This window comes from Anguilla rostrata, chromosome 16, assembly GCF_018555375.3.
Source record: "Anguilla rostrata isolate EN2019 chromosome 16, ASM1855537v3, whole genome shotgun sequence".
NCBI classification, from domain to species: Eukaryota; Metazoa; Chordata; class Actinopteri; order Anguilliformes; family Anguillidae; genus Anguilla; species Anguilla rostrata.
In genome coordinates, this window is record NC_057948.1 from 30,845,255 (window position 1) to 30,872,664 (window position 27,410).

The 27,410-nt window shown below is 45.6% G+C and overlaps 2 protein-coding genes and 1 long non-coding RNA gene across 7 annotated transcripts in view; 2 read left to right on the forward strand and 1 right to left on the reverse strand.

Annotated features, from left to right (window-relative positions):
• LOC135242482 (nuclear factor of activated T-cells, cytoplasmic 3-like) overlaps window positions 1-4,353 on the forward strand; it is a 61,570-nt gene extending 57,217 nt beyond the window's left edge. For all 3 annotated transcript variants that reach the window (XM_064313536.1, XM_064313535.1, XM_064313537.1), the window contains one exon: window positions 513-4,353. In XM_064313536.1, the coding sequence (XP_064169606.1) occupies window positions 513-589 (77 nt within the window). In that variant the 3' untranslated portion in view covers window positions 590-4,353. The remainder of the gene's footprint in view (window positions 1-512) is intronic.
• Window positions 4,354-5,455: 1,102 nt separating this feature from the next.
• Window positions 5,456-23,697, reverse strand: LOC135242483 (epithelial splicing regulatory protein 2). Of its 3 annotated transcripts, none has more exons than XM_064313541.1 (17): window positions 23,540-23,697; window positions 23,216-23,368; window positions 22,494-22,622; window positions 17,225-17,338; window positions 16,503-16,617; window positions 16,294-16,389; window positions 15,857-15,911; window positions 15,198-15,308; window positions 14,729-14,861; window positions 14,063-14,105; window positions 12,791-13,092; window positions 12,296-12,526; window positions 11,653-11,851; window positions 10,625-10,835; window positions 8,533-8,713; window positions 7,875-7,974; window positions 6,618-6,756 (listed from the first exon to the last, which is right to left on the reverse strand). In XM_064313541.1, exons 2-16 carry the CDS (start codon window positions 23,345-23,347, stop codon window positions 7,888-7,890), a joined length of 2,139 nt encoding a protein of 712 aa, XP_064169611.1. In that variant the 5' UTR covers window positions 23,348-23,368; window positions 23,540-23,697; the 3' UTR covers window positions 6,618-6,756; window positions 7,875-7,887. The 3 variants fall into 3 exon arrangements, with proteins under 3 accessions (XP_064169608.1, XP_064169611.1, XP_064169612.1); XM_064313542.1 differs by lacking the exon at window positions 6,618-6,756 and adding an exon at window positions 6,769-7,531; XM_064313538.1 differs by lacking the exon at window positions 7,875-7,974 and having other exon boundaries at window positions 5,456-6,756.
• LOC135242484 (uncharacterized) lies at window positions 22,621-27,328 on the forward strand. Its single transcript, XR_010326368.1, has 4 exons — window positions 22,621-22,722; window positions 23,675-23,751; window positions 26,370-26,441; window positions 27,153-27,328. It is a non-coding gene; the product is annotated as an uncharacterized LOC135242484 (long non-coding RNA).
• Window positions 27,329-27,410: the final 82 nt, after the last annotated feature.

Genomic DNA, 27,410 nt, shown 5'->3' on the forward strand with positions numbered 1-27,410 from the left:
CACGTCTAACCTATTTAACATACTGGTCCAGACAGAACACCGCAAAATTTGCATCAGAATAGTTTCTTTCCTATTTGTCATGTCTTTTTTACAGTTTTGAGTTATATATGTGTGCATGTGTGTGTGAGTATGAGTGTGTGAATTGGCCTTTTCTGTTAGTCATTGATTTTATAATTACTCAGCCATGCCGTGTCTGAACTACATATTCACACAGCAGATGAACACCAGCAACAACGGTCTATAAGATGTGCAATGTCTCCCTCATGTGGCTGAGAGTGAGAATACAGGACTGAGCAGTACATCCTCAGGTTTCCTTGTCAGGATTGAATCGAGGGTTTTAAATGGCAGCTACACGGCAGCTAATGCATTTTAGGACACGTTCTGTCGTTCTGAGAACATCATATAATCAGACTAAATAATATAAGTATCTGCCTCCTGTCATGAGTAACATGAGTAACTTGAATGACCCTGTGTCTGTCTTTTGTTCTTTTCTTTTTTTTTTTCCTTTGCAGTGAATGAGATCATCGGCAGAGACATGTCCCAGTCCCCGGCCTCCCACGGCCCCACAGCAACACACAGCCAGACCTAACCCTGCCTACGGCCATAGCGCACAGCCAGTCCTAGCCCCGCCCACAGCCAAGGCAGGGCTCCGCAAGCCCCGCCCCTTTGTTCCAAGCTCTGACACTGTGGCCTTCGCCAGTGGGGACTGACGGACAGAAACCCCTCCTAGCAACCTGCTGCAGTCAGAACCTGGACCCCCAGCTGCAGGTGCAAGCACTCCAGTGAAACGCACACACACACACACACACACACACACACACACACACACACGCACACGCACACAAGGTTCGGTGAGTAGTACTGGGGGGAATAAATACAGATGTGGGCACCACACGGTACGTAAAAAAGCACCGAGTGTGTGGCTGGCAAAGGTAGATGCACATTCTGGTGACGTGCTGTAAATATTAGGCCGATTTGTACTACCTGTGAAAGCATCAAATGGGATATTTGCCCAAATTCCCATCATTCACAATTTAATGATGTCACAGGTATTCTGACTGTCACACCACACACCCGTGCCTACTATGCAGCATTGAGCATGCCCTTGTTCAGCTGTCTCTAGGAGACGATGTGCGTATGTGTTTGTCCAAAGTGGTCGGGGGTGGGGTACCGATGGTGCCCACCGGTTTCCTGCTGTGGTTCAGATGGAAACCGTAACCAGGAAGTGCAGGATATGGGCGTGTGACCCTGTCCTGCCCAGACGGCACTGTGTCCCCAGACAGACGTGTGCCAGTCTGGGCTGACCTACAGGAGGCCTGCGTGCCCTCACAGTGCCCTGTGAGTTCTTAAATGGTGTAGCCAATCACGGGCCAGGGGCGCTGGGTCGCGATACACACAGGCCAGGGGCGCTGGGTCACGATACACACAGGCCAGGGGCGCTGGGTCGCGACACACAGGCCAGGGGCGCTGGGTCGCGACACACAGGCCAGGGGCGCTGGGTCGCGCTCCTCGCCGGCCAGGGGCGCTGGGTTGTGATTCACACAGGCCAGGGGCGCTAGGTTGCGATTCACACAGGCCAGGGGCGCTGGGTCGTGACACACAGGCCAGGGGCGCTGGGTCGCGACACACAGGCCAGGGGCGCTGGGTCGCGATTCACACAGGCCAGGGGCGCTGGGTCGCGACACACAGGCCAGGGGCGCTGGGTCGCGATTCACACAGGCCAGGGGCGCTGGGTCGCAACACACACCATTCCGTCCTGCAGCTGAGGTGGGCTTTGTAATATGCAAACATTCCACATTTCTGATCTTCTTCACCTTTGTAGATAACTATACATTTGACCCTTTTCCCCTAATTCAGGTAGCACAAATGCCTTATACGCGTTTAGGAGCTTTGAACGATTGTTACATTTTATATAGCTGACTTTTGAGTTAAATAATAATATTTTTAAAAAGCTTATAGGAAAAAAAAACCGTTGTAGCTTGAGGAAAAAGTTTTTATGTGTGGACAGTCTGGTGAGGATTTTGCAGCGCTTATGACATGCGTTGGGTGAAGTGGTACTCTTCTAGATAACGCATTGATACCTGTCTGCTTCAGGAAGCCAGAAATATAGTGTGAAATATTAAAATACATGCGTAAGTGTTCTGTAACGTGAGGAAACCTGCCAGTTTGTACAGAATGGGAAATGGTGTGAAAGACTGGGTCATTCAGCTTGCCGATGCAATACTGCTCTACTACTGACGTGCAGGAGAATTTGTGTGCCTTTCAGAAATAAAGTGAATCTTTAAATGTACGTGAGCAAGCCGCGGGTTCAGGATTGAGCATTATGCTTGTGCTATGAGCGGGGAACACAATGCAGACTTTATTGGTATAAATGAGATAATATTTTCCACTGAACAAGGTGAAACTAAGCACAATGAACAAAACCGCCCCCTTTGCTTCACTCCTGAATCCAATCCGCTCTCATTCCATTTCCCGAGCTTTGGTCCAGCCGGTGACATCACGCCAGCGCTGGAGATCTGCAGTGGCTTTGCCCGTCCTGCTGTGTGCTGAGACAGGTGTAGTGGATTTGCTTCCTCTAGCGCCCTCTAGTGTCCGGGGTTTTCTAGCCCTGTTAATGCATTTACTCACGGACAGTGCTTTCAGGACTAATTTTTAGAAAAAAGTCCACACTGGATAGCGTGTTCTCACCCCAGCGCGTCTCGTTTCCGTTCGGGGCGAAGGGTTTGGGTTCCCAGCCCTGCTCAAACCTTCGTGAAAGGCTGTGTTAGGTTTGCAGTGATACTGATCTACTCACAGGAGGATGTAGAATGCATTGCAATAATGACGAAGGAAAGCTGGCAGGATGTGACCTATGTGAAATCTACATTGTGTTTGTGATCCAAACAGTGTGACTCAGAAGCCAGGTAGAAAGAAAGTGATAAAACATTGAGTTTGCTAAAGCTGTCATAGGGAGATTTGCATGGAGCTTGCAATTGTGAAAGTTAACTAGTTAGGTCTGGAGCTGCCTCTGTCTATTATTTCATTATTATTATTATTCTTATTATTTTTGTTTTTGCAAATTCATTTGTTAATTCAGGGGACTCTGTAAAACAGATCTATGCAGCATCGCTTTTACTCTCCGCCTTAAGTGCTCCTCGTTCGTTTGATGACGATACTGTCGCGTGTGTATTTTTCTATTTAAGAAACTGGTACAGGATCTCTGGAGGTGTGCTCACAAGCCTGTGACACGTAGCAGCGCTGACGCAGTATTGTAGAGGAGCACGGGTGACTCTGCGCAGTCACGCTGAAATCAGGACGAGACGACGTTTCGCTATGCACTAAAACCTGCCGGATGCCTTTCAAAAGAACCTTGTTGCCTATAGACGTAGAAGCTGCATAGTTGCTCTTAATATATTACGGTAGAAATACGTGAGATGTGTATTCCTATACGAATAAGTTGTTTCTGTGTATCCGCCTTGTAAAGGGTTCAGTGCAAGCGTCTTAATAGATTCTTGTGTTTTTTGTGTGCGTGTGTACGTGTGTTTGTTCCAATAAACTGTAGATACGAGACTGTTAAAAATCCTCTTTGAATTTCAATGGAGAAACAGCACAGGACTGCATTAGACTATGCAATGTAAGCTTGCAACACCAGGATGAGACACGTGAGGTGTCAGCTGGGGCATATATTCATATGCATTTAATTCTTACACTTCCAGTTCATGTCCATGTGTGGAAACATTTGCATATATTCATTTTTTAAAAAAAGACTTCATGCCATGACTGCACGTGGCCCGTCGGATGATTTTTAAAATTTTTTTGAAAATAATATAAATTATTGTAATGAAGCCTTAACTCAATGTCAAGCTTTAAGTCACACCGGCAACTCAAATTACGTGCAGCGGGTTTGGAATCGTTTTTAGGATGAACTTTTTTGCGTGAGCGACCGGCGGCAGCACAGCGAGAACGGAGACCGGTTCGGGACGGGCGCAGCCCCCCGTCACCATGGTGATCTGGAGCTCAGTCCAGTGGCCCTCGTCAAACACGCGCCACCGTCCTCTTCGTCGTTACCAAAGATCCTTCTGATGGACAAGAACATTCTAGAACTATATTTTTGATACTCTAAAGATGGTGGTCATTCCTAAAGGTTGGGGAAAACAGAAGTAAAAAACTAACATTTTGTAAAATAAAGGGAAGTACAGGTCTGGAAGATGTTTACAAGGCCTTGTGTTGTAATTTCATGTACATTTTGTATTTTAACATTTTGTAATTTTTAAGAATGCAGTGCTTTTTTTTTGGAGATATTCAAAGGGAATACCTTGCATCTGATGCTCTTAATTGGTAGTGTACAAATAAAAAGGAAACTGTAGAAATGGTGCCTTGTGTCTGTCTCTCTATTGTATCTATAGGTGCAAGGCTGTGGTTTTTAAACTCTGATTTGGGGACCTACTGTGATGTTGGTTTTTTCTCAGCCAAGATCTTGATCAGTTGAGGTTGTTGAGAAAAGTTCTAACTGCGTATTACAACATAAAGCAGGCTTGGTTCAATACCGTTCACTCGGTCTCTGAACATTTTCACAAATGGTTCCGTGTTTCAGTGGCACGGTCATCACACCTGCACTAACGATTTCACCTGTCAGGTTGTAATTGAATCAATTAAAAATTGTCGTACAGCACATTACAGAAAATTAAAACATCAGTTCACCCGATTGATTAAAAGTCCTGGGATGATAATTTATTCTTTATGGCATCCGTAGCCACTTCTGACATAATGTGCCCTTAAGAATGAATCATTCCGGAGACATTGTCTAATTAAGAAGTCAACGGGTCATTACTATTGGCTCGTTATGCTATGGATGAAAACCAGCATATGTGGTGGGTCCCTTGGATTGAGTTTTAAGTACCTTCCTGTCAAGAACTAAGTGCTTGTTGTAAAAATGCACGTACACGCAAATGTACGCATTTCCTCACTTATTTTTCCAATTGGTTAAATGTCAGAAAGGTTATCGCACCATCACAGTATCTAAACGTGGCCTAGGAATCTGTATGGCTGGTCTGTCTCTTAAATGGACATTGGTGGTTAAATTGACTGTCACTCTTTGCCCTCTCTCCTACTCATTCTCACTTGCGTATGTGGAGGAGGGTATTTTGAAAGGTGCATGGGTGAAAGCAGACTGCATTACAGTTACAATTGAAAACAAATTAATTTGACTGCTTTTTAATAGGCGATGGTTATGCTAGAAGAAACGGAGGAACAGTGCAAACATAAAAAAAACATCAAAATTTAAACGTGTGATACAAACCACTGATATGACAGTTATGCACTGATCATGATAGCCCTAGTTCTGGCTTCAGTCAGTCCACTGTATTTATACACAGTGTGGTGCCAGTGGTGTCTGAATGAGAGGAGGTATAACGGGCCCAGAAGTACATCATCACTTGAGCTTTAATATTAAATCAGAAGTGGAAAGCACAATCGCCACATTTAATTTCATTTATTGTTTACATACAAACATATACAGGCATTTCTAAATTTATACAAGTTTCAAACTTGTTTAAAAGAAAAAAGAAAAATGAAGAAAAAAACAACAACCTTTCAGCCTCCAGGGGAGGTCTACTCACGCTTTGTTCTGCTGAAATTGCACTCTGTAATTAAGGCACAGTGATAAGAAATCAAAAAAAATGTCCTCCTCTCTGCCGTCTACTCACTCCTGGAACTGAGAACGTGAGAAGAAGTTCATGCAGCTCTCACGTTCTGCACACAAACAAGGGACAATCTAGAGAATGCTCTCGAAAAGCGTCATTATCTGGAAATACCACAAAAAATAAGCCTTTTTACAATAAATTCTGTGTAAACAATGTGCATGCATAAGACCATAAAGTAAACTCTTTAAAAACCTAAACTACCAGTTCTTATTTAAAGAAAGAAAAATTTAATTTTAAACAAATTACATTTTGACAGATTTAAGTTACACATGGGGCATGCTGTAGATTTTGATTCAGTAGGAGAACACAAACTTCCGATCTCAAGTTTTAAGGTCTTACAGTAGAGTTAATGCACATTCTGTATGACTGGATCATACCCTGTAATTCCTATAAGATAATTTCCCATCATCAGACAACTGGACAGCTTCGTGTGACTAACATTAATTACTGCACATTGTGGCATAAACTGGATTAAATCTGTCATGTCTACGATCAACAGTGCTTTTGTTTCCGCTCAGCTCCCGACTGCTAATTGAATGTAGTCGTTGTTCATGCGTCATAAATGAATCATCTAAATGCTTGCTGTGAGGGAACCAACTGGGGGGCATGAATGACAGGAAGGTCTCGAAATCAACTACTGCATTCAGGAAACTGAACAGTGCGATGGTAATTCCATGGAGAATGCCTAGCGCATGGGGAGGAGTGGTTTACAGTCCGTGTGGAGGTTTGATTGGCCGAGAGGAACGTGGTGACGAGCACGCAGCGGTACGGGTGCTTTGAGCAGTCCCGTCCCTCTCCCTCCCTCGGCCTGCGCACGGAAAGGGGAGAGGCGGCGGTGTGTCGGGGGGGGGGGGGGGAGGCGACGGCGCTGTGCCCCGCCCCGTCCCGCCCGTTCGTCCCGCCCCGGGCGCAGTCAGCTGCAGCAGGCCAGGTGGATGGGGTGTCCGGAGAGGGGTTGGTTGGAGCGTTGGGCCACGGCGTGCCTGGCCGCCTCCTCGCTGGGGAAGGTCACCAGGGCTTCCCCGCTGCGCTGGCCGCTGAAGTTGTACAGCAGGAGGACGGCGTCCGGCTGGAGCTGTCACAACGACACAACGCAGCCCCGCCGCTTAGCCAAGGCCCTGAGCGCCGTCTCCACGGCTACTGCAGGGCGCGAGCCCTCAGTCTCCACGGCGAAAGGGTGAGATCTATTCACTATCATCCGATTTAACTGACTGAGAGGAAGACTTCAGAGAGAGCACCAACACAGGGGAACACAAAGTAAGTAATGGAGGTGAGTCACTCTCTCCACTAAGAACTGCTTTCTGAGGAATTCTCTCAAGTTAACTGCTGACAAAAAAAACAAAAACTGCCATTGGTTTCAATTCCTCAAAAACAACCTTGCTGCTTTTCTAAGTATCCAGACATGATGTCATGATGAATACAGCTGAATTTGCAGAATTAGAAATAAGGCAGACAAAAGGCAGAGAAAAAACAGGAACGGGACAGATGAGAGGATATGTTATGAAAATGATACGGAACTTGTTGCAAAACACAAAAGTTTGTGACAGTGCCAAAAAAAACCTTCGTGCAGTAGCGGGTTAAAGGGCAAGTACAGTACTTTTTTTCTTTCTTTTTTTAAAATAATTGTACAAGTTCTTATGCAAGATGTATCAATATTGATTCAGCAGGACGTTTTCCCACTGCGCAGAAGTTTGATCAGTCTCATTAGTTGACAAGATGTATTTCATAAAGTTGTCCTTCTGTTCAGATAGGACGGCTAAAACCAGTAAATCCATTGTGTACTCAGACAGTGCAGTGCAGAGGGAGGCAGATCTCCATCGCTGACATTACTGGAATTATTAGGAGACTCCCTGTAATTAAACCACAGAACCTCCATCAAACGAAGGCCAACGTGGCTAAACTACAATTCCAAACACCCAAGCAGAGGTTAGAGCAAACTGGCAGGAATCTGAGGATGGGATATAATGGTTAGCGAGGAGCTAAAAGCATTCGGAACGAATCGGACAGCCACTAGGAAAAAAACAGGAAAGCACGGAATCAGGTTGGCATATGGAAAACAATTCCCGTAAAAATGCGTAGACAGACATGCTGATTTGAAGGCGCTGATGATCGTTGGATAGAGCCCCACCCCACCCCTACCAGCCCAAAGCATTATGGGAAGCGCTGAGCCAGTGGCACCATGCAGGGTCTTACCTCCGCAGGCTCATTACAGACAGAGCCACTCTTTGGGTTGGATCAGACCTCGGCCCTGATCGCTCAGCTGTATCAGGCTGCTGTAGTCATCAGGAGCGTACTACAGCACAAGTTACCACAGTCAGCATGTGGGGCCCACAGAACCAGCTCTCACACTGCGCCCTGTTCCCCACGCTTTACATGTGCACGCACACACATACGCACGCACGCACACAGACACACACACACACGCATACATGCATACACATACACACACACACACGCACGCTCACACATATACGCACTTACACACACACATACGCACGCACATACGCACGCACACACACACACACACGCACATACGCACGCACGCACACAGACACATACGCACTTACACACGCATGCACACACACAAACACGCATACACATGCACGCACGCGCACACACGCACAAACACGCATACATGCATACACGCACACACACTAACCTAAATACACGCGCACACACAGACACACACACACACGCATACATGCATGCACACACACACTCTGTAGTATTGTACACTGTAAGCTGCTACAGACCTACACAGTAATGAGCATAAGTACTATACACAGGGGAGTAAACCTTGGTCAGGGAAAGGGGAGGAGATGAGCTGGGGCAGAATAAGGCCGGTACTGACCTGGTAGCCCTGGAAGAAGCTGAGGATGTCCTTGACGCCGGTGTTATAGGGCAGGCCCTGCATCCTGACCAGGGCCCCCGGCTGAGGCAGCATGGGAGGGGCCGACGGCGCGGCCACAGCAGCAGTCATGGCACCAGGGGGCGCCGTGAAGTAGCTCACCGTGGAGGGGGAGACGGGGGGGCTGGGGCAGAGGGACATGCAGGTGCAGGTGAGCGCCACTTCTCACTTCCCCGTTTCAACCGCCGTAACATCATAACAAATGCAGTCATATTTACGTCTTCCTGTGCACACGTGCCCGGTTTGGAGAAGTGGAGGAGATATCGAACGCACATATCCACGTGAGTGAGCCACCTAAACCTCTGCTGCCTGAGTGTACTCATTTCTGCTGCCTGAGTGTACTCTCTTCTGCTACCCGAGTGTACTAATTTCTGCTGCCTGAGCGTACTCTCTTCTGCTGCCTGAGCGTGCTCTCTTCTGCTGCCTGAGTGTACTCTCTTCTGCTGCCTGAGTGTACTCTCTTCTGCTGCCTGAGCGTACTCTCTTCTGCTGCCTGAGTGTACTCTCTTCTGCTGCCTGAGGTACTCTCTTCTGCTGCCTGAGCGTACTCTCTTCTGCTGCCTGAGGTGCTCTCTTCTGCTGCCTGAGCGTACTCTCTTCTGCTGCCTGAGTGTACTCTCTTCTGCTGCCTGAGCGTGCTCTCTTCTGCTGCCTGAGTGTACTCTCTTCTGCTACCTGAGCATACTCTCTTCTGCTGCCTGAGTGTACTCTCTTCTGCTGCCTGAGCATACTCTCTTCTGCTGCCTGAGTGTACTCTCTTCTGCTGCCTGAGCGTACTCTCTTCTGCTGCCTGAGTGTACTCTCTTCTGCTGCCTGAGCGTACTCCTTCTGCTGCCTGAGTGTGCTCTTCTGCTGCCTGAGCGTACTCTCTTCTGCTGCCTGAGTGTACTCTCTTCTGCTGCCTGAGTGTACTCTCTTCTGCTGCCTGAGCGTACTCTCTTCTGCTGCCTGAGTGTGCTCTCTTCTGCTGCCTGAGCGTACTCTCTTCTGCTGCCTGAGTGTACTCTCTTCTGCTGCCTGAGCGTGCTCTCTTCTGCTGCCTGAGTGTACTCTCTTCTGCTGCCTGAGCGTACTCTCTTCTGCTGCCTGAGTGTACTCTCTTCTGCTGCCTGAGTGTACTCATTTCTGCTGCCTGAGCGTGCTCTCTTCTGCTGCCTGAGTGTACTCTCTTCTGCTGCCTGAGTGTACTCTCTTCTGCTGCCTGAGCGTACTCTCTTCTGCTGCCTGAGCGTGCTCTCTTCTGCTGCCTGAGCGTGCTCTCTTCTGCTGCCTGAGTGTGCTCTCTTCTGCTGCCTGAGTGTACTCTCTTCTGCTGTCTGAGTGTACTCTCTTCTGCTGCCTGAGTGTACTCTCTTCTGCTGCCTGAGTGTACTCTCTTCTGCTGCCTGAGTGTACTCTCTTCTGCTACGGATCCTGTTGCTAAGCCCTCTCTCAGAGGTCCAGCAGTGAATGTTGTGCAAGGGCTGAAATGTCAGCGTATTTCCCTTGGCTGGTGTTGGGTTTCTCTCGATTTAAGCCGCTACCTCTGCAGTTAATATGTCACGTAGAGGGTACACAACTTTAGACAAACGCTGAATCCCAAAACTATATTTGAGCAGCGCAGTTAAGGTGCCCTGCTGAAAGCTGGGCTGCTCTACCCTGGGCCTGAATGGCTACTGCATCTGAAGGCATTCATGCCAGTGGGCCTTTGAAACACTTTATTATTTATCAACCATCTGATGATTGCCTTTATTCTCCCAATATAACCAATATAACTGCTCTCCCCACCTCCGTGTGTTAGTATTTCAGAGAGTGCTGCAGATCCTGCAGGACCTCTGCTCCAGGACCATTTGGTGAGTTCTGCTCTAAAGATATCCAAAACCCTGGTCCTAGAAAACCAGAATCTTTTAAAGAAACTTTAAGAGATGCATGCACTTCATAATCAACTCCTTAAGTCCATAAAGAAAAGCCCAAAAACTTTGTATTTCCCCCAGGTAATGGTTAAGGACCCCTGTCAGAAGACCATGTCTGGCTCCGCACACCACCGTGGGCTCACCTGGGGTAATAGGCCGTGTAGTTCATGTTCATGTTCATGTAGAGCTGGGCGTGGGACTGGGGCGGGTAGAAGGCCAGGGCGGGGGCAGCGCTGTGGGTCGGGGGCTGGGATGTGCGCGGTGTGGCCAGCAGGGGGGGCTGATACAGGGCCGCCTCGGTGGGCAGCAAGGCGGTGGGTGCTGGGTAGGCAGCGTAGGCTGGGGGAGACAGGCCTGTGGACGGGAAGACCGCAAAACCCTCATGACACAGCGCACGCTAGGGACTCTACAGGCTACTCCCTCCGCACAGATAGACACGACTGACAGAGAGAGGCAGCCAGGCAATTCAGACGACCCATATGGCTGCAGTTCTCATGGTCTTCAGAATAACACAGTAGGTTGCAAAGAATGGGTTTAGGGCTGGTCTGCAGCATAAACACATAGGCGCGATCTATCTGGAGGTATTTACACACAAACAGGCCGGATCAGCTGGTGGACGCCCCGGTCCCCTAGCAGGAGATAGGCCTATGTTGACACAGCAGAGGTGACCTTAAAGAGGTGGGTTATTTTCCCCTTATCAGTCAAGGTCCACCTCACTCAATACATAAACGTTTACCTGGCAGATCTGAACGGCGTTCCAGGCACTTAGCGGTACAGATCGCAACGAGACAAAAATAAATATCTTAATGCAAACAGCGGCGCGACTTTATTCAGAACTGCACATTTCTCATCTATTGTTTTCACGATTGTTCAAAAGCGCATTAGTGGTCACGTGATCTGGATGATAAGAAGGAACCTTATCTGCACAAACCTATGCTGGGATGAAGAGCAAACATGCCATACCAGTACAGTCACTGACTCAAGTGCCACCACTGAAGTACCGTGTAGCTTCCAGGATGAAATGTTTGGTCGCTAACGCTTATATTCTTTCTACTGATAATGCAGAACATGACAAAGTCCACGCCCCAAAATTATATCCTTTTCTCAGCCGAGCAGCCCTTGGCGTAATAAATGGTGTGTAAAAGAGAGCGAGGGAGCCCTAAGGACCTACAGGGCAGTTTGCAGGGTGGGGGTGACAGGCCGCTGCGGCTGAGGGTGCCCCCCATCAGCACGAAGCTCATCTCCTCCGCGGAACACTGGAACACCTCCACGTAGCGGTCCTTCATCATCTTCTTGTGGCACTTCTGGGCCAGCATGAACGCTCGGTCCGACGACTTCATCTGGATGAAGGCGTCTCCGGAGGGCCGGCCCTGGCGCGGGACGAGGTGGGTGTTAGTCAGAGTGGAGATCCGAGGGACTACACAGATCCCATGTGACCCATGACCCATGGGTTCAGATCAGTGGATCACAACAATGCGCTTGGGAGAGTGATGGAGATGTCTATCGGGCACAGCACAGTGTTAATAAGTGTGTAGGTTTGGATTTGGGTTTGGATCTAATGGTAAATGGACTGCATTTATATAGCGCTTTTATCCAAAGCGCTTTACAATTGATGCCTCTCATTCACCAGAGCAGTTAGGGGTTAGGTGTCTTGCTCAGGGACACCTCGACACGCCCAGGGCGGGGATCGAACCGGCAACCCTCCGACTGCCAGACAACCGCTCTTACCTCCTGAGCTATGTCGCCCCCTATGGGACAGGCAGTGTTAATGAGTGTGTCGGAAGGGCTTAGGTCACAGGTAGCCTTTGTCATACCTGCTGGTTGAGCACCATGTGGACACCGTGGGGCTTGATGTCGACGGCGTGCTCGCCCATGAACTCCAGGATGTCCTCTATGGCGGCGGTGTACGGCAGCCCTCTCAGCCGCACACAGTCTCGACTGTTGCTGGCGGTGAGGAAGGGGGGCGTGGCCAGCACAGACATGGGCACTATGGGGGGCGGGGGCAGCGTGGAGATCAGAGGGGTGGACATGTAGCGGTTCAGAACCTGAGAGGAGACGGACAGAAAAGAGTCAGGTCACATTTTAGCTCAGTTCAGATAAGAGGAATGCAGATACGTGGTAGACCAGCGTAACCGAATAACGCACATACAGAGTATCTGTGGTTCTACCAGATGTGTTCTGTGAAAGACACAGATGTGATAAAGTTGAATGCTGAATGCTAATTATACAGAATGCTAATGAGCAGTGTGTAACTGACGTAGGCCGGTGGAGCCGAAAGCTGATTGGGTGGAGGACCGGGGAGGGCTAACCTGCTGGACCTCTGCGGCAGTGCTGCGGAACAGCTCGATGTATCTCTTGCCCAGGATGTGCTTGTGCTTCTTCAGGGCGTTCTGGGCGTACTCCTCGCAGGCGAAGAGCACGAAGGCGTCGCCCGTGGGGCGCCCGTCGGGGTACTTGACGAAGAGCAGCCCCTCGCTGCCGTCCGTCACGGGGCTCTCGGGCCCCAGGAAGCCCAGCACGTTCTCCGGGGTGGCGGTGAAGGGCAGCCCGCGCATGCGGATGATCACCTGGTTCTCCTTGGACAGGAACTGCGCCACTTCGTTAGAAGTCCCTGGGTTACAGGGAAAGGAGGAACCAATGCCAAGCATGGTCATTGCCAGTTAGTGCTGCTAACTGAGAACCAGCAGTGTCACAACATTGCCTTTTCCTTTTCCTGTTCTTCAGATCTCTTCAGATGATTTGAAGAACCATTCAATCTCAAAATGAGTAGCATGAAACTTGTTTCAGTTTTAAATTTAGTCTTGTAAATATGTGATGTTTTTAATGACACCAAAGAGTTAAGGTTTTTTCAGTAATGAACCTGGGAGTGTCATTACAGTTTAAGATGATCCACAGTATTGTAAAATAAAAAATAAATAAAAATACATTTTGCTACATAAAATCCGGGTATGTTAAAGAACAACAGGAATGTGTGTTTAAATACGAAATGAAAATACATAACCAAAGTTAAATGATTTTAAAACTATAAATGAATATGTTCCATGTAAATGGATTTTTTGCCATCCATAGTTTCTTATAAAAGTTTCTTCACTGTAGACCCCCCCCAACAATCTGGATCAAGGCCTGTGAATGAGAAACAGGCAGCCTGCTCTTTGTGTGTTCATGGTCTCTTTGTCTGCGGTCAGACCTGCGTTAATCGCCGGTCGCACCCCCCCCCCATTCAGAACCGCATGTACCAGCTTCCTTTGCTGGCTGCAGCACGGGCTGCTGGGAACAGACCAGCTGCTGTTTGCCTGGGTAAAGTTTCCTCAGGTACCTGCCGCAGGTCAACCAGGAGACCCTCCTCACAAAGAACCATTCTCTCTCACAGCGTGAGCTAAGAGAGCCCAAGGCAGATGCACAAGCCTAGATCACGTGCCAGGATGCACAAAGGAGCTCCAGTCCTATGTCATCATTTTGTTGCAAACAATCAATTGAAGGACAATAAGGATAGGACAATACGATTATTTACTAGAAGATGAATACAAATCTATGGTTCACAAAATGAAAACTCGCAAAAAGAAAAGAAAAACAAATCTAACCTCCTGCTATCTTCAAGAATTCTTCTCCTGTTGCTTTGTAGACCTGCAATGGTAAGTAGAGAAAACATTTAGATGTCATTCTGTTTTATTCTGCATGAGAATAACTGAATCAAAGTCAAATCTAAGCGGTGCAGTATCAGTGATCTGTCAGAATTTATCCTGGACCATCACTCACAAACATCTCTCCTCTTCCCCAACCCTTCATTTTTGTTCTGCCCTGTGTCTTTCCATTTTTATAATTCTATCCCTGTATGACCTCAGTTCAGCCTACATTTAACTCATTTATAGTGAGTCATTTCCATCTCGGGTTCAGATCAGTGTGTGACATGGGCAATGACGTACTTACGGTAGAACGCCTATGTCTCACGCTACAGGTTTACCAAAAAGCAACATGCAAAGATCTGTGCGTTTTTGACGCTGACATTCTCAAACCGCCGCAGACGTTCATAAAAGCAGAACATAACGAACGCCATATTACTGAACTCTGATGAAGTGAGTCCCTTAAAGGCGCAGTGTATGTGCCCTAACGCCTCTATCTTTGCAGCACAAGAATCAACTTTAATGTGAAATGGGATTTAAGGTGGACCAGCTTTAACGCGAGTGCACACTCTTGTTTCCCGTAACGGGAAAGGCGAGGTGTGGAAGTGATTGGCAGAGAAGGCTCACTTCGATGTAGCGGCTTCCCATGTGGTGCTTGTGGCGCTCCAGCGCCAGGTCTCTGTGTTCAGGGTTAACAAAGCGGACCAAGGCCTCTCCATTCCTCCTCCCCTGAGCATTCAGGCACAGGGCCACACCACCCCTAAAACACACACAGACGCACGCAAACACACAAACACACACGCACCCACAAGAAAACACACACACACACACACAGATGCAAACACATTTTAGTTTCTGTTACTTACTCCACACCCAGGAGATCTGACACAGTTAAATTAGCATTGAAAATACATCCTTGAATATACCAAAGAAAACCCAATGACCACCAATCTCTCAAAGTAAAATTACACTAATGTCGTGCTCCTTATACACAACTTTTTTGAAACTTCTTTACTTTCGGCAATTTTTTGTTTCAAAATGAATGATGACATCAGTGTTAACGTATGGGTATTTTCTACTCTTCCAGTCCTCTTACTTGGCAATGTTGAGGCCCTTGAAGAATCGGGCGATGTCCTGGTCAGAAGACTGCCATGGAAGTCCTCTGGCTCGGATGACCGTCTCGCTGTCCACCGCCTCGGTCTTACTGCTGCAAGGAAACACAGACAGTCACCAGGGTCCACCCATTCAGTACGGGTGAGTGATCATGGCTCAAAAGACTACAAGACAGGAGCAGCTAGAAAATGTTATTGCAGCGTTCAATATATTTAGACTGAGGACTCAGAACAACTCATTCCAGAGTGTTTGAAAATTAGCGCAAATGTATATTTTATGATTAAACAATGATCTGGATGATTCGTAGTGATACGTATAGTTTGGGACAATCAAAGGTTTGTTGATTCATGTTGTCAGACCTAGAATTAAGTGATTGTGCATGTAACAGATAATATTATTCAAGTAGCAGCTCAGTAGTTCATTTTTAGCAGTTGAGCACATAAGCACAGTGGAATTTAAAATAAACCTGACAAATGTAATGCAAGGCTAGTCCAATATACAATCAGACAAAATTGTACTAGGAGCAGCAATCAGGGCAACCATCCCTCATTCTCGGGGGTGTAGATTAATTCCTGTTTATGTTGGGGGGGGGGATTCTCAGGAAACAGAACATGCAAAATTGGAAATATTCTTAATACTTACCATGCTCCCGACTCAAATTTGTACTTGACGATTTCATAGCAGGTGAATTCGTGATCTGCAAAAACATTTAACAATTTAAGATTTGATTAAATGCCAAAGAGAACAGTTGTACCTGTATGTCTCCTATAATCAAATGTGATAATTCAGTGATTTTTTTTTTCATATTCACATTTTTTGCTTTATTTTTAAAAAATATATAAATTCAGTAATTCAGTGGTACAAGTGTTTGTCACTGGTGAGATCATTTAATCACTGGTGCAGAATATGTTTGGGTTTCAAACCCCGTTGGTTTTGCTTCATATGGTACACAGACATCTGCACTTTGAAAGGCTGAAACACATTCACCCGCCCTATAGAATGCAGTCAAATGAACAAATGAATGGAGTGAGAGCAGGGTTTACTTCAACAGGAACTGTGACCGGTAGCTGTGCACTTACTGTAGGGTTCAGACAGGAGATTCAGGGTCAGCAGCACCATACTCCTCACCTCCTGCACCCCCACTACCTGCTCTTCCAGTGTAGGGATGCCCATGTCTGCACACCCCCGTTAAGGGCAACACGAGCCTTACAAAACACATTGCACAGTGCGTTACCAAGCAACAACAATACGCGCTAAGTACACAGAGAACGTGGCAGAGGAAGGATACAATCCAACATGGAGGACAGCGTCAGGTCCTTCGCTGGGCCTGCGTTTGGGCAGCATTTGTGAAACTCTTTCTTCAGATCCACGAAGGAGTAAAAACAATCTGGAAGGACCAGGTTCTGGAGGAGAGAAACGAGTGTAGGATGAGTTCCAGTTGGTCTCCTGTTCCTAATGAGACCGGTGCGGTGCAGTCCCTCATTGCACTACGCACTAGGTTTGTTATGTTTGTGTGCTTCGCGCAAAGCTAAATGGCGTTCAGCCGAAAGGCATCAAAATAAACACCGTCTGAATTATAGCCCCCACCCTTCAGTTAGTTGACCTTTGTGAAGAAGACATGCAGGTTAGACTACTTTGAGGGGGGGGAGGTGCATTAACAGGGCGTTGCTACAAAAGAGCATTTAACCTACCCTATACAAATAAAGGTTAATAAAAAATAATAATAGAACAGCAGACTTACAGACCAGGAAAAAAAAACAGTGGGGGGATGGGGGGATCAAAGTTTGACGTGAATTAATTTCTCACAAATATCCTCCTTCATTTATCTCAGTTCCACACAGTGCCTGCTTACCCATTTAATGCATACACTTGTTTAAAATGCTAACTGAGTAAAAAAAAGTACTGAAAATTCATTCAGTTAACTGAAAGTCAATATTAACAAGAGACAATCAGAAAGGAAAGGGGGGGGAGGGGCCATTTTGAATACATCAAACCCACGGGGTCACTTACCTTTTTGGAGGCTTCAGGGTGAAATGCCTGTCTAATGAGCAGAGGCCCGTCCACACAGAGGGTGTAGGAGCTCCTCCCCAGGGCCTTGAGTTCACTGGAGATGGACTGCTGAAACTGCAGGGGGGGAGAGGGAGGCGAGGGGGGGGCACAGGAGGGTACAGGTGCTGTCACACAACGCAGCGGAGATGTCTAGCTGTGGCCACTTCTGTGATTCAGAAGTTGCTGTGAGTTGTATTTGAAGACTGAACGTAGCCACACACTTGCGCACACACTTCACACACATTTTCATTCCACTGGTTGGCTCTCCCAAACTGCAAACTCCCTTACCGCCAAAAACAGCCTCTTAAGCGACTATTTGAGAAATACTTGGAAAATGTAACAAACCAATTTTTGGTTCAACAACACCAGTATGCAGCATGTGCGTATGCATATGCAGCATGCTTATACACATGTTTAGTATGCACTGTGTGTGTGTGTGTGTGTGTGTGTATGGGTGTGTGTACGTGTGTGTGTGTGTGTGTGTATGGGTGTGTCTGTGTGTGTTTATGGGTGTGTGAGTGTGTGTAGGTGTGTGCAGGTGCTCAAGCACACATGACTTCAGGAAGAGAGAGAGGTCTGGTCTGACAGGTTTATGTTTTTGAAAGACGCAGGCAGAAGGACTGGTTTGGGTGGTAATCGTCCATGTCAGGTTTTTGCCCTCGGCTGGAAAGACGGCGACGCAGGCAAGCGGGGCTGACCACAGTAGCAAGGCCTCGAAAAACAAGCGAAGCAGGCCGTAAACAAACCCAAGCCGGTCAGATGATGGCACACACTGATGCATCATGGGACCGCAGACTTCCCCCACGTGGCCGTGTTTAGTGGTAACCATCACCTTTAGTTCTGTGCTGCGTTTAACAGCATTCTTTCCATCAGCTTGGCTCAGGCCTTTAACAAAGGATCCGTCAGACTAACCCCGCAGGTTAGAATCAAGGAAGCCGTAGTTAAACAGGCATTTTCCTTTAGGGTTTGGTACGACTGTGACCTTTGTGTGCAGTATGCACAGCACATTCCATTGATGACATGCTCTTCAGTCGATACTGCGTACAGAACAGGTTGTTTCAGACTGGAGATGTTTAATGCTTTAACCCTTTTTTTTTTGCCGATTACGATAAGCTTCAAATCATATATGTAAATAATCACGTTCAAAAAGTAAACCTATGTATTTGAAACCATGGAAGAATTGTGATGAACTAGAAAGTCACTTCATATGGTCACTGGAGACAAACAGTCATTTTCAGTGAATAAGTCATCCCACGGCACAAGTTAGCACTTGCTCTTAAGTGAGGGAAGATATGCAGAACTATCAGCTAGCTGTCAAAGCCATTACTCTAAAAGGAAAAAGATTGCATGCCCTGCCATGAAAGGTTATGTACAATATAATTGTTTTGCCCTTCTAACAAAATAGGAAATAGGATTAACATGGCACAATATCTTTTAAAAAATGTTTTGTACCATAACAAAAATTGGGATGAAGGCATTATATGTACTTGTGAGCCAAATGCTTTGGGATTTTCCGAAATGTGACTAGCATGCATGCTACAGTAGGACTTTGATTCAGTTTGTTTCTTTGCATTTCTAGTTTCAGATTAGGCCTATACATTTGGCAAACCCATTTCACCCTAATATTTCAGTTATACGAAAAGTGTTGTTTTCAGCAGGTCACCCAATGCTTCGCTCGTGTCTAGTGCTCACTGCACTCTATGGTGACTCATGACGGAAGCTTCCAGTCTTCTGCACTTCTAACAGGACAGACTGGTATTACTGGACTGGGCTCTTGCACAGGATACAGACTGGAGACTCAGTTACTCATTGACAGGCCGCTTTACCATGCTGAACTGAAGCTGGGCACTCCCTTTAGGACATGCTCTTAGTATCACCATAAACACAGAGTCGGGGCAGATAACAGCACAGCGACGGCTAGGCTAGGCTAACATAAGCTGTGTCTGACAGCACAGCGGCGGCTAGGCTAACATAACCCGCGTCTGCGATGAGCGCCCGAATTACAGCGCCAGATCTGGCACCCAAGGGCAGCGCCGTTCTGTCAGAAATGTCTGGGAACCGTTTGCGAAACGGCAGTAAATCACGACAAAGAACACGGAACAAAATAGGAGCTGTGTGCCGCGCCTTTTTTCTCAAGTTAAGAACACGTCTGATTTAGCCCCTCGGGGCAATTACCGTCCACACCTTTGCAAGGGTATTTCTGATTTCAAAAATCGCACTCACGGTGCCCTGGTTCATACATTAAGCAACAAGCATGTACTCACGGTCATCTATATAAAAGGCACATTTCTTGACACCACAGTTGTGATATCAAATAAGCTCAATGCATTGTCGTGTTATGAATTCCGACTGTAACACCAATATGAATCCCACAGTTCCAGTTTACTGTAGAGCAACATTCTGAACGTGCTTTGGACACTATTGCTTCAGCACCGAATTGGACAGTGCGCACCCAGCTAAACCCACATCAGCCAGAAGGAAACATAAATCACTCCGATGTTCAGCAATTCACTTCGTGAGAGCAATTTTTCAAAGAATGAAAATATCGACGAGAACAAGTGGAGCTACCTAACCTGTCCGTGTTTACCATACCAGGAATACAGGCCCTGTGATGTGGCTGAAATCACATGGTGTTGAATAACACCCTGTCAGTGTTTGTCTAAGTTTTTTTTTTTGCATTCAGACCTCTAGAACCCCACCTTGCCCAATCACTCAGAGGATTTGCACAAGAACCACAAATGGTTTGAAAAGTAAAGTGACACACCCATTTTCACCCCTTCGGTAGACTTATCACAAGTGCAGTCTACACTGGAAAGACCTGATGTTTGGAGACAGACGGCCATTGAACACAGTACAGTTTGATTAAATACCGAAGAGAACAGGTGGCAATGCTTTGAGATTTACGACACGTAAGATATTAAAAAAAAAAAAAAAAAGATTATATCCGCAAACAAGAGGCGTGTTTTTAAAACGAATAATCCTGAAAGCCCAATGTAAATATATGGAAAGTGATTTGCAGCATTTAGATTGATTTATCAGTTTTTAACAAACTAAATATAAAACATCACCCCGATCTGCATTACTGAGCAGGCATTTTAATGTCAGATGGCCCCCATCTCCACGAAGGGAAAATGTACAGTGGGACAGGAATAGATCTGCCCCTGGTGAAACCTTTGTGATTGGCTGTCCTGGATGGTTTGGTTTGCACCATTGGCACAGCTCACATGTTTGCATTGCAAGGGTAGGCCGTGGTACTGGAGTGTGTGCGTCCGAGGGGGTCATAGGGAGATAAGGCAGCAGGAACTGCCAGCACTCCCAGGTTTTAAAGCGACAGAACCATGGAACGTACAACACATGCATTCTGTAAACCTGTGCAGGTCATGACAAAGAATTTAAACGGAACAGGTCAGTGAGGGAGACGCAACCACACTGTTAGAAATAAGGCGTTCCGAAAGGGTTCTTTGGCTTGTCTTGTCACAAGGGAACGTTTTTTCAGTTCTTTATGGAACCCTCTTTGGGAGACGTGAAGAGTGTGAAAGCTCCCAGATTGAAGCATTTTGCCTGACAAAAATCCCCTTGAACTTGACAGGGTTCTTCTATGCAGACACAGAGGAACCTTGCAGAACCCCTAGTCTGGATCCTCACTCTCTCAGCAGCACAGTGCTGTTTGTGCCATGCCATGCCATGTCTGTTCTCTTCAAGGCCAGTTACCTGCTGCACTGGGATTTTTTGCAGTAGCAGGCAAGCAGTGAAAATTAACTAGATTGACATTAACTGCCACCGCTAATGAAACTGCCCTCCAAACAAAGGAGAGTTAGGTAAATCTGCAGATGTAACAACATCCTCAGTTCATTTTAAGATTTTCTAAATTCTAAATTTTAACTAATACATTAATGTAATTTAACTAATACATCTCAAACAAATAGACCGATAGACAATAGTGACAGACTAATAGTGAAATAGGTTTTTTGTTTAAGAAGCAAACTCAAACCATGCAAAACTGATCACAGCAAGCACTCCAAATGCATGCTTTGGCAACAGTTACATACCATATGTGCAATTTCAAACATTGCAGAACTGGTTCTTTCTGCATGGGATACAAAACTTTCAGAAATAATGTTTAATGCATTTCATTATATAACGATGCACAGCATAACTCTTAATGGTAATCTGGTAACGGGCTGAAAAATAACTTCCTTCATGGAAGTGGCAACACGGGAAAGGAAATTTACTCTGCACTCCGCTTGCAATATTCTGTGACAAAACTTTTCAAAACCAACCGGTACAAACACTGAAGAGCATGCGCCAAAGCTCCTATCCTGGTCGCAAAAAGTAGCCTTTCACCAAAAAAAGGCCCAAGAAAACAACCACCCTGGGTCCTGCAGGCTTCGCTACCCCCTCCAGTTGAGCTGCAATTAACAGAAGGGCGTGTTCCCAGGTAAACATTCCGCCTTCCAGATGTCTGCGCAGCGCACCAACCTGTGACAAGACCGGACGTGCTGCTCTCCCTCCCTCCCTCCCTCCCTCCCTCTCTCCCTCTCCCCTTGCCGCCCGGCTGTTGCTCACAAACAGCCACCCATCCTGGGGTTAAACAAACCTCACCACCAGCTAGTTAACCGACATAATAACTACACTGCTGACCCTAAACTCTTCACCCCCCGACAGCAACGGTTTGAGATTGCTGTGATGTGTGTGTAACAGCCTAAGACACACAATAATAGCTGGTAAATAACAGAATAACACAACATAATAAATAGCATACTAATGTTACTGACATTGTAATTACTGTATATGATACATTTGACATATCTTTAGTCACCTGCAAGGTGCGGACCGTAAGACTGACTGGCAATCAGTTTTACATAAAACATCTAAGTGCGAAATCAGTTGTGCTCAACAGCAAAATCCTGGGAGGAGTTGGGAAATCCTGGGAAAACCGGACTTGTTCATATAATTGGTTTCAAATAGAGATGCACTCTATTTGGACCAGGGCAATACATGTATTTAATACATCTTATCAGGCTACTTCACGATTTGAGGGCTGGTTCATTTTTGTTTCGGTTTTCGAACACCAACAGGACAGGCACCCCCGTCCTGTTGTTTTCGAAGCAACAGCACATGCATCAAGTTAATGAGATATTTGTGCGGATGACGCAAAGAGGCATAAACATGTACGTAGTGCTTCTCTGGAATTCAAAGCAAAAACGTAATTCGTGAAAACGCAGCTCACCTGTTGCAGAGCGCTGTCCAGAGGTTCGGCCTTGCAGAGTTCCTCCCAAGTCAGTCCTGTCTCCTCCTTACATTGGTCTGTCAATTCCAAACTGTCTGGCTTTACAAGACACCTATTAAGTTTCCCCACCTGTTAACAGAGCTATCATTTAACGTCGTGTTGTTGTAGACGCAGTCTTGTAACACCATTAAGTGTGCCAGGAAAACAAATATCGCCCTGTAACCTCCAGGTAAAGCCTTCTACACACCTACGCCATAAGCACACAGATTCCCTTTCCAAAAGACGATCATTATTAAACGATAAACGTAGCATTCGCTGGCAAAGCAGTTAATTGTCAACGCGAAGTTGCTAACCTCATGGTGTTTCCAAAAAGCTACTCATACTACCAAAAAGGTACGCTTTCTAATGATCCAATCACTGTTACATGGTAACATCATGAGGCTGGTTCAGGTAGCAATCTAAATGTTTGTTTTTTGTATTTTTTTATTTTTTTTGTATAACAAATTGATAATTATTATTATACAATGTACAGTAGCCTGTGTTGTTGCGCAACACATTTGTGCCGCAAAGTTTTTGAAGTTTTTGAAAGGGTACCTTGTTGATAAATATGCCAGCTGTCAAGCTGAAGTTTAAGTAGCCTATGCAGGATGTTATTATCCTTTACTAGGCATATGGCATACACTGTTTCTCGATAAACCTTAATCGGGTTGAAAGGTCCGTACCTTTTTCTCATGTAGATCCACAATTTGCCACACCAAGAGAATTATTTCCCTCTCATCCGAACCCAGTTTACCCCCATTTGCACCAGCTGTTGCCCCAAAGAACACCACCAGAGTATCACTGTGCGAAGCCATCAGGGACCACAAGGGTAAAAACTACAATTAAAAGCAAAGGATCAAACAAAAAAAATAACACGAGGGTTCACCTTTTCCAAGTGAAAAGAGAAACAACAAAAGAGCTGGAAATTTAATTGAAGTAAACGAGAGGAAAGACAGGAAGTTAATTTTCAAAGAGGACAGGACAGAGATTGTGCTCGGAGACACTACCTGGTCCAGAACTCGTGTGTGCTCTTTCCCGAGTTACTGGTCAAACTGGTAAACGAGGGTGGGAAAATCCGGGTTTCTTTAACGCCTGCACCATAACGAGCCTCCGAGTTTTTTCTCTTTCTCTTTTTTTCTAAGTTACCTGCGCTTGGTTCAGCCTCTTCAGACGAAGTCAATCTCCCAAGGGGCATAGTCGATTGGTTGCTTCCAAAAAGGTAAGGGAGGGACGTGGTAGCGCCAACACCTATGTAACTCAATCTGATTGGTCTTTTTATGTTCTAAGGAAGTAGCCAACGAATATTTTTTTCCTCCCACGTTCACCTTTACAATCAAAGGTGAAGGTGTGTTTTAAAGAATAATAATATATATATATATATATATATATATATATATATATATATATAGCCTACACATTTGCACAGTATAGTAGGCAAGTGTGCTGATTCAAACATTGCCAATGTGTAACAGTGTGGAAAATGTGTGAATGTGAATCAATGACTTACCATAGTCATGCAAGTTAGACATTTAGACATTATGTTTCAAATTGAATTTTTTAAAATGTTTTTTGCTCACTGCTGATGTGAACACTGATCTTCCATAGAAATATAAATATTGTCAAAATGCCTTTGGGTAACAGTATTCTGTTATTTTTTTTTTTTTTTAAATAGTCATCTTCACAGTCCGTAAGTATTTGGACAGTAGCACAATTTTTGCTGATTTGGCTATACATAAACCTCCCTTTTCATGGGGCCAACGGTAATTGCAGAAATGAACATAATCTTAAATAAAATCATCATATTTAGCACTTGGTTGCAAATCCTTTGCATTCAATGACTGCCTGAAGTCCGTGACCCAAACACAACACCAGATGTTGGGTATCTTCCCTGGTGATGCTCTGCTAGGCCTGTACTGCAGCCATCTACTGTTCCCCTTTGTTTCGGGGGATTTTTGGCTCAAGTCTTGTGAAATGCATGTTCAATTGGATTCAGGAACATTCAACTTTTTGGCCCTGAAAGCAACTTCTTTCAGGTTCCTTTAGTAGTGTGTTTAGGGTCATAGTTCTTCTGTGAGGTGGATCGCCGTCCAATGGGTTTTGAGCCATTTGGTTGGATCTGAGCTGATAAGACGATTCTGTACATTTCAGAATTTATCCTGCTGCTGCCCTCTGCAGTCACATCATCACTAAAGACAACATTTTCACAATATGTGTGGTATGAATACTTACTTAATTTACTGGAGTCAAGGATGTAAGAGTGGTTTGGCAATTGCGGGGACACTTGATTTATTTTTATTTTTCCATAGATTGCGTTGTTGCCGTTCTCGTTGTTAGTGTTAATCAGTTTAACCACCAGGGTCCAAGTTGAACTATGCGGTTGTTCCCTGTACTTGGACCGGTATTTCTCTCTAGGGGTTTCGTCATACTTGTTCCTGGTTATGGTTATACACTTTGTTGTACGTCGCTCTGGATAAGAGCGTCTGCCAAATGCCTGTAATGTAATGTAATGTAATGATTGGTAGGGGGTTCCAGGGCCATGCCAAACCCCCCCCCATAAGATAATTTTGAAAAACAGCACTTAATTGCCAATTTCTGGTTACTTTTGAGAACAGTGTTTATCAATCTGCTGTTAACAAATATGTATTTGTAACTGGCTCACATGCTGTGTTATTGGACATTATTCTGTTTCATTTTAAATACTTAAGCTACTTATGCATAGGGCTGTGTGAGCTGAGTGAGAGGGCTGTATGTGCCCACTCGAGACTATGCTGCCTAGGAGGATTCTGATTGGTCAGCATGTGCCGTCCATGCAGATAGAGGCTGATCAGTCAATCTGACTGTGACTGGGCAGGCAGAAGTACTGGCGCAACAGAAAGACCAGCATGGTTTGCAGATGAATTCCTGCTACAGTCCAAATAAGAAGCACTACTACAGTGGTGTCAAACTCGTGCCATGGAGGGCCGTGTGTATGCAGGTTTTCATTCCAACCAATTAATGCTGCCTTAATTGAGTCCAATTACTCATTCAGCCATATGCGTTTAACTGCATTGAAGCACAGAATATAAGAAAATTTTTATTTAGACAATGCGGGTCACCATAGACGTCGGGTCACCATTGTGCACAAACCTGCATCCCTAATTCAGCAAATAATTTAACTAATTATATAATCAAGATCTGAGGCTGGAATGAAAACCTGCATACACACGGCCCTCCATGGCACGAGTTTGACACCACTGCACTACTATGTGCCCCAAAAGGAATTGATCATTTATTGCCATTATTCTCATTTCAACCATAATACTATGTGGGAGCCCCCAGCTTAATTCTTAATTTCCCCTTTCTTATGGGGATCCGTTGTTTGCTATAGGAGGTGCCCCTGCCTTCCCACAATTCAATCCCTGCTCCACATTTTGCTCTTTCCATCACTTTGGTATAGGTTAATGCTCATCTCTTCCATCCATAAGAGTTTGTTCCAGAACGCCACGGTTCTTAATGTACTTTTTAGCGAGCTCTAGCCTGGCCGTTCTGTTCTTGAGGTTTACCAGTTGTTTGCATCTTGCGGTGAACCCTCTGAGGTTACGCTGGTGCTGTGTTCTCTTTTTCTCACGTCTGCGCCTACATCCTGGTGAGTGTTCTTGATCGGTTCAACGGTTGAAAAGGGGCTTTTGAAAGTATTCTTCACTCAGTCACTACGGTGGTCTTCTGTGGTCTTCCAGGTTGTTCGAGATTGTTGAGCTGACCTGTGCATTCTTGCTTTTTAACGATGTTCCAAACAGTTTATCTCAACACAGAAAATGTTTTGATGATGTCTCTGATCATTTTATTCTGATATTTCAGCCTCCTGATGATCTGCTTTACAGGCATTGACACTTCTTTGGTCCTCATATTGAGATAAGTGCTGTTTATCAGGTAATTCACATTGACTCAGTACCTACCTGGCAGTAGCAATATATTTACAAATACACTCTCAGTAATAGTTTGTCTCCAGTGATTCTTCTGCCTGTACACCATTAAAATCAGAAACTGGAATTGCAGGGCTTTCATTAATTTCATGGGTTTATAGCCAATGTGAAAAATTCTAATTGTACTTTTGCCTGGAATCCTGCATTATCTTAGAGGGAAAAATGAGGATATCAGTCCATAAAAATAACCATAACTGAAGCATTGTAGCTGTTTGAAGAAATGCTTTATGAATAGACGAATATGTTCACCACATTATTGATAGGTGAACCTGACTTGTTTTCTGTCAGTAATTCAGGACACTGCAGAGGTACATGCATTGATGAGTGGTCTCATAGAGCTCTCTAGGGACTTTACAAAAGAGCTGATGATGGTAATAGCTCTAACAGCCTCCACATTAATTATAAGCTTTAAAAGGCAAGGTGCATTGATACCCGTGAACAGGCCACACTTAAATACAGATTGTAACAGTCGTGAATTTAAGTGAGATTATACCAGGCCAGGTTGTGTGAAGTCCCCACCATTTTTCCCACAAAAACCACACTGTGATCAATTACAGTGCGGTTGGATGGCTTTGCAGGATCCCTCTGGATGAATGGTGAGGTGCTTGATGTCAGATTCCACACAACATGAGACTCTGTTTGCATTTTCTTTTGCCAGTAAGCTGACCAAACTGAGGTTTCTCACCACACCCCTGAACTAAAGGGGACCAGGGACAATGCCCAAGACAAAGCCCTTTGTGTGAATGTTTCAGGTCCCTATTGTCTCCCCCTGGCTTGGGAGCAAATCCCTTGAAATTTAAATTCTTCAGAAAATAAAAAGCCCATCCCACCCTGTGCTCCAGGTTCTTCGTGAAGCAGCCCAAACAGATCATTTGCCTGTTTTAAGTAAGGTCAGCTTTGAGCCAAGGCATGGCAG